Source organism: Ptychodera flava, chromosome 8, assembly GCF_041260155.1.
Source record: "Ptychodera flava strain L36383 chromosome 8, AS_Pfla_20210202, whole genome shotgun sequence".
Lineage (NCBI taxonomy): Eukaryota > Metazoa > Hemichordata > Enteropneusta > Ptychoderidae > Ptychodera > Ptychodera flava.
Window position 1 is genome coordinate 6797700 of NC_091935.1, and position 7675 is coordinate 6805374.

At 36.2% G+C, this 7675-nt stretch overlaps 1 protein-coding gene across 1 annotated transcript; it reads left to right on the forward strand.

Moving 5' to 3' along the window:
* Positions 1–118: 118 nt before the first annotated feature.
* Positions 119–4510, forward strand: LOC139138323 (zinc transporter ZIP3-like). The gene has a single exon (XM_070706651.1). The coding sequence runs from the start codon at positions 508–510 to the stop codon at positions 1558–1560; it is 1053 nt and encodes a 350-aa protein (XP_070562752.1). The 5' UTR covers positions 119–507; the 3' UTR covers positions 1561–4510.
* Positions 4511–7675: the final 3165 nt, after the last annotated feature.

A 7675-nucleotide genomic window follows, 5' to 3' on the forward strand; every position in this document is an offset into this window, starting at 1 on the left:
TTCTTGATCGCTTTGAATTCCCATACATTGAACCATCTTGCTATTGTTTGTAGATTATAGGACGCCGGCTCACTCCATTTCTAATATTACTTGTCCCCCGGAATCGGGCGACATTTACAATCTACTCGTCGTCTGTTAATGCAGGGAGCGCCATATGGTGGGGACAGAGTTGTCCTTTGCTTTATTAATCATCTTATCCCATTGCGTAAGCTGTCAGGCCTACGCCGTCATAGAAACTTTCAGTGTTTCATGACACGTTAAATGGGGTGTAATTTGTCGGTATCCACCTTGGGAATGACATGAAGCGAACAGCCTGAACGTCGCCACCCAATCACCACTTCTCAGCGGTGTTGTGCCAGCCACTTCCGGGTTGATATTACTGCACCATGGTATATAGTCACCGCTCAGTGTCCTGCCCGCACCTCGACTGAAGACCCACAATTAGGTATCGTTCTGTAAACACTCAGGTAACAGCTAGCTGCAAATAACTCGTGCCAACCAGTTGCAATGGAGCTTCTTGTACTTCAGATCATTTTCATGGCTGCCATTTTCTTGGGCACCTTACTATGCGGCCTGATACCTATAAAAGTTATCCCGAGGCCGGGCGACAAGGAGACCCCGCTCAAGACACGATCAGGTCGTATCATCGCTGTTTGCAACTGTTTCTCGGGCGGAGTCTTCTTGGGAACTTGTTTTCTTGGCGTAATACCAGCAGCCGAGGAGAAACTCGAGAGCATACTACGGGAGAAGGATATACAGACGACATATCCATTGAACGATCTTATTGTCATGCTTGGATTTATCTTCATACTGTTCCTTGAGCAAACCGTTCTGACGTTCCAGGACAGTCGCTGCAGCGATCGTAGAGATAAAGGCGACCCGGAACTCGAGTTGGGCGATGTAAACAGCAGCCATGCTATGCTTATAAGAGAGGACAGCAGTGAGGAGGAGGAAATAGTCAGTAACCATAGCAACAGGGTTGATGACAACCCATTGGTTGAAAAAGTAAATGGTGATGCCAAACAAGAATCTCACTCTCATCATCATGATCATCATCATTACCATGGGCATAGCGATTTTGGACACAGTCATCACGGTCACATTGACGGGACCAGCACTCTCCGTTCTGTCATACTGTTACTCGCTCTATCATCTCACTCCTTCCTCGAGGGGATGGCTTTCGGATTGCAAGACGACACAACTCGAACTATCAATCTCTTCATCGCAATCATCATCCATGAATGTCTAGCATCGTTTGCCTTCTCTGTAAGTCTTATAGGTGCATCACGTTCCAAGCGTTCAACTCTGATGTATGTACTGCTCTTCTGCGTTATGATCCCCATTGGCATGGTGATCGGGCTGTCACTGCAGACCTCGCCCAGCGCATCAGCCCAGCTAGCGTCTGCCATCTTGCAGAGTTTTGCAGCAGGAACGTTTATTCACGTTACCTTCTTTGAAATACTCTCTCACGAGTTTGAGACGGGTTCTGATAGACTTCTAAAAGTACTGTTTTTGACGTTGGGTCTTGGTGCAATCGCTGGGCTTGAATTTGTAGACTGATTTTGAAATCACTGGATTTATCAGATACATCCTCCTTCTATTGAGCAGTCCTATTATTGTGCAACCAAAGAGTATTATAACATCTTAATATTCTTTGTAGCAAATTAAATATATAACACTATTGTGAAATATTTCACTCTCTCTCTCACACACACGAACACACACGTTATGTGTTTTGTATTGTATCAACCTGGCATAACTTTAATTCATTGTACTCCCACTCTCTGCACTGCTGTAAAATGTAAAATGTGCCATATTGAAAATGACAAAATAGTTATTTAAACCATGTGGCTTTGTTATTACCCATCTGGTCTTTACCGTCACAACATGTCGTAGTGGTCGCAGCATAATAATTCTAATCATCCCTGTACAGGTTGCCACAATCATTTGAAGTCTGTCACTCCTAATTTAACGTAAGATGTATTTTCAACGTGTCTCTGAGCAATGCAAATTAAAATTGGATAGCCATTCAGAGTGTCAGTACCAAGACTTGACATGATCAGAGCAGCTCAGCTGACATAATGCTTTCCCTTCTAGGACAAAGTGCCCTAAATCATGTGTTTTGGCATAAACAGAAAAACTATCTGCAATACAGAGTTTCAATGTTTAAAAACATTTCATAAAGTGTTTTATGTGCTGTTCACTCCCATGTAGTATGGAATGGCCAATCCATTTTCAAAAACAAATTTTTCTGTCCTATCAGACTTTCTTTGAGATGTGTATTGTCAAAGAAGTATAGCGCTCAATCAGAGAATACCTTACTTTCAGACGTATTATTCAATATTGTCCTGTTGGGTATTTCAATACAAAGCCAAAGGCCCCCTGAAATACTGTAAATTGCGGGTATTACTAGAAAGACTGTGACCAGCCTTCGTCAGGGGCATATATGCCAGACAATTTACACTGCCAGATAGCCTCATTACTGATTGACAGATGTTATCATGATAAATCACAGCCACACTATGTGGCATAAACAATCATTAACCCATGCTCAATTGTTGTGACATGTTTATAGGTTGAATGATCACAAGACTAGCGTGATGGCTATCAAGTTGATGGGGTATCAAAATATTTGTCTCAGTTCGACTGCCAACTAATAGACATCATGAGAATGGCTGAGAGTTTCCTTGAAGAAAGTTTGAGCAAAACTTTGAATTGTTCACTTTTGAGGTGCACAGGTGCATGTCAGACGCTGTTGGAGAAATGCTGCCATACGCTGTAGTTCACAACCAAAACAGGGTTGCTCAGTTGAAAATATGAAATGTATTAGTCCATCAAATCACTGAGGGTCCATGATCAAAGTGAAGCCTCACCTGGTCATCTTGAATCTTTCTGAACACTTCTCTATACCCAAGATTACTATTTACACATTCACATACGAGTTTAACAATCACTTCATGTGTAAATTTAACATGTACATATTAGAGACTTGATAGTGATCTTACTTAGACCTCTAACACACTCTGACTTGACGGTACAACAAATCAAATTGAAGGCATGGGAGGTGGATTTGCACGATCTTTTGAATATTGGAATCGCACTGAATCAGACTTCAATGTGTGAAATTTAATTCCTTTCGATGACATTGACAGAGGGATTACAATATAGCAAGGTAACTCAAGATGTAGTGGAACCTACAGTGTTGCGTTTCATGAAACCGAGAAATAAACATGAATTTACAAGTGCTTGAAACTGACAGTTTATTACAGTGAATGTTATATCTTCATTCTGTTTTTGGCATTAGAAATTTAAACTCTGGAAAAGCAAAAGTTATTCCTATTCTTGTTGCTTTCAAGTTATTGTATTGATTAACAAATTATTTTAATGTTTTGTAAAAAATCTTTCCAGGCCACAAATCATTTCTGACTTATAAAATGACTACTAGGTAAGACACAAAAGCTCAAAGAATTGAACAAAAGTGCAATGAATGTATCACTGTTTATAAAGTGGTTTAGCTAATATATATTTCTACCAATAAATTGTCAAATATTTTATGTAGTCTCCCCTAGCACAAACAATTGCAAACTATAAAATATAATTTCTGTTTGGAAAGAGTACAGGGTATACTCAATGATTTATCCACAGAAAATACTTTGTATTGTATGAAAATGTGTGCATCAAAGATCAACATTGTCAGCACATCACTTCCAGTGTGGGCTGAAAAAAAAACATGTACCAGTATGTACAATATATAAATGCATTCATAAGTCTATATTTTGATGTATTTTAATGTTACTATTGAAAAAAAAATAATCAGACTAGATTTCTTGCTTTAAACCCAAAGAAGTGTAACTTCTGACAATTTATCAGGAATTCTGTTTTCACGATTCGTTTGCAGTGCTGTCTAAGATATGTCGTAATGCAGAGTTTGGTTCATGTACAAATTGTACATGTAACATGCATTCCTTTGTATCGAAAACTGAACAATATTGTAATATCCAGTCATAATGATAAGTATGTCACAAGTTATAGTTTCTGGGGCTCTAACCCTGCCATCCCCCATTACCATGTGTATGGTTCCGTTATTTCTACAGAAAACAATAGGGTTTTACCAAACTTTGGTAGTGAAGTCGTGAATTCACAGTTGCACAACAAAGAGAAATGTCACATAGAATGAATATTGTGGTATTTATAGACCACCCAGAAGTACTTACAGTTGTGTGAACAAAGAACTTTATCAGTTTGCCAAAAGTGAAGTTTTCTACGGAAATGTTGTGAACTTTTTCCATTTTTTTCTGACAATACACATATAAAGTACAGCCACACACACACACACACTGTGTCACATATACAAATGTCCACATACATCATATAAATGAATATTCCTCAGAATATTGGCAGCAACACTCAAATTACAAACACTTTTTAAATTCTGCACTATCCTTTGTTTTCATCGATAATACATTTACAAATAAGATTTCTAAATGTAATAAAGACAATGCATTGAAAACTGTCTAACCTGTGTGTTCTGTACTAAGTATATCGATTGCTTATAAAACTAATTTACATCAATTATTAATTGTTCGAGAGATAAAAATAAATTTGCAATTCTCTAGAGAGCACCAATGAAACAAATTCTTCAGAAATTTGTCAGACTGGTCAACTTCTGTAGCATTAAATTCAAAATTTAAATTTCTTGGCATAATTTTGCCAATTGCCACCAGGCCAACTTGCTTCTTTCATAGTAAACGTATAATTATATGTATAACACAATGTGTTTGCACATTATTCTCTAAAATTCATTTCCTTAATGCAGCTCTTAATATTGATGAAGCCTTAGATTCTCAAAGGAGTATGGATATTGAGAGAAGATGGCTGATATAAATGATATGGAGACATTCATTACTAGCATGTAATGATAATTTGTGAATGTTCAGATTAGAAAAAGGAAGCGTGTTTAAAATGATAAAAAAATTTTCATTCGTATTCTTTGGTATCGAATGACAAAATTTCCTTTCATTGTTAATTGGTTCTTATCAGTATACATATCAAGGTAAGAGCATGACCTGTGAAAGACCTTGAACTGTGTCATGTTTCTGCTAAGACTGACAGGTTCCAGTCTAGAAGCTAACCATGCATATCAAATTCTGTGAACTGGATAATTTTGGGTTAGCAGAGCTGCATGGCTAGGTTTTAGACTTTGACAGGTAGATATGCAAATTTGGAATAAAAAGCAGGCATGGCATATGGATGGTGTGACAATTAAGAGAAAAAAATGGATGACACAAAACACTTTGACACCATACTGTTACAATTCATAGGACTTTTCGGAATGCTTGTTGCCAATATTCAATAATCGCATAGCTGACTCTGAATCAATGGAGTATTAACTTGTATATATAACAAAGCTGGAACATATCCCAGTGTGTTTATCCTATGGGAAGATGGATACAAATGTCTTCACATGCTTACAGTACAGTGAATTTTTGTTACTTTAAATAATTAATTTGTTGTGCAAATTTTTTCATTATAGCTAACATAAAATCCCTCCCTACCCACATTCATTTATGAAACTTATAACAGATAATTTGCCACAATGCCATCAAATATTCAATAAAATGTGTTCATGCTTGTTTTACAGAATAGTTATATAAAACCCAACAACCAGCAGATATGCAGTCATTGACTATCATTTGAACAAATATGAATTGTCTAATAATAACGATCTTGAATGGTTTCCCATATAAGTGAAGGTATTTCGGAATGGTTTACGACCCTGTGGTACCACTGAAATTCCCATAAAACAGGACAAATTTAGAATTTAGAAACAAGTCGGCATACAAGTGGCCAGGCTTTTTAGAATGGTGACTTTTCATTGTGTTACATAAAACAAGTAGACAATGTAAACTGCATTCACAGACCAGAATTGAAAAAACCACACTGCATGCCCATAGAAAAAAATAACCCACAATGCATTCTCTCATATTACGATAAACAATTGAAACAGACATCCATTGTCTATGGTACAATCCTTATGCTGCATTCAGCTGGCTTTCCAAAGTTCCTAGGTAATATTTTAAGTGAAGACTGAAACTGTAAGTCAAATTTTCCACGATGAAGCTCTCAACCATTCTCTTACCAAATCAAGAATAAAAAGAGGTCACCATGCAAAGCTTGGTATAAAAGAAACAAATCACCTAACATTTAGGGACTGGTCAGTTTCTTCGGCCTGGGGGGGGGGGGCGGTGGATTATTTTTTGCTGACGTCAAAAGTGGCTGACCCCCCCTATTCCAATTTTGAAAACAGGGTGACCCCCCTATTCCGAATTTCGAAAACAGGGTGACCCCCCCCCCCCCCGGCGCGCGACATAGGTAAAACAAAAGGTGGACATATATATATATATATATATATATATATATATATATATATATATATATATATATATATATATATATATATATATATATATATATATATATATATATATACACATATATACATATATATATACGAGCAGGACATAGATTGATGTCTTCATCGGACTGGCAGAGTGCTCAATAGTTGAACTAGAGCTATAGGTCCAGCTCCGGACTTTCATCTACATATATAATATATATATATATATATATATATATATATATATATATATATATATATATATATATATATATATATATATATATATATATATATATATATATATTATATTTTACATTTTACATATATTTATATTTTATATAGTCATTCTATGTTTTAATGACATTGTTGACATGTCAGTTGTAAGATAGGAATTTCAAAGTGTCAATCTTAAAGTCTGAATACAGTACATTTTGAATGAGCTGTGAATATATCACACTTTCTATGCTTAACCAGATGTCCTGAACTGTTGTACAGAAATGGATGTCAATCATTAATATCAAAGAGGAAAAAGCAGTGAATCAAAAACTTTGATGGGTGTTAAAACTTGCCAACCATCCAATTAAATCTCCTGAGGAGCCATAGAGAGCTTTTTTAGCCAAATTTGATGTGTACAGTGTCTGAGAGGACCTTTTCTTGTAACATTGAAACCATAAAAGCACAGCTAATAATGACAAAAACTGCTTTTTTTTACTGTTATTTTGTTCATAAAAAGCATCTTTCTACAGAAAACCTGTGAAACAAAGGAAAATAATTGCATCAATGAGAAGGAAAGATATCTTGTCATTTTTCTATCTCTAAAATAAGTCACTGTATCAAATATATATTATGAAATATTTGTGCATGTTGCTTTCTCATACTGAATTCTCATAGAGAGAACAGAAAAGTATCAGGAATTTGTCATCCTTTTCATATGAAATGCAGATTTCATAATGGTACACTTTCACTTAGCAAACATAAAGATATCTCTGATTTATTAAAGTATGGCGCCCGAAGGGCGCGCCGAAAAATATGAAACATCCTGATATCTCTGATATATATGCCTTGTATATTAAAGTCATGCACCTGAAGGGCATGCTGAAAAATGTCTGATATATAAAGTATTGAGCTTGAAGAGCACGCTGAAAATATTGAACATACAGATATCTCTGATGTATGTATGCTTGATATGTTAAAGTTAGGCGTGCTGAAAAATATGACTGATTAATAAAGTTACGCGCCCGAAGGGCGCGACGAAAATACAACTGAATGATGAAA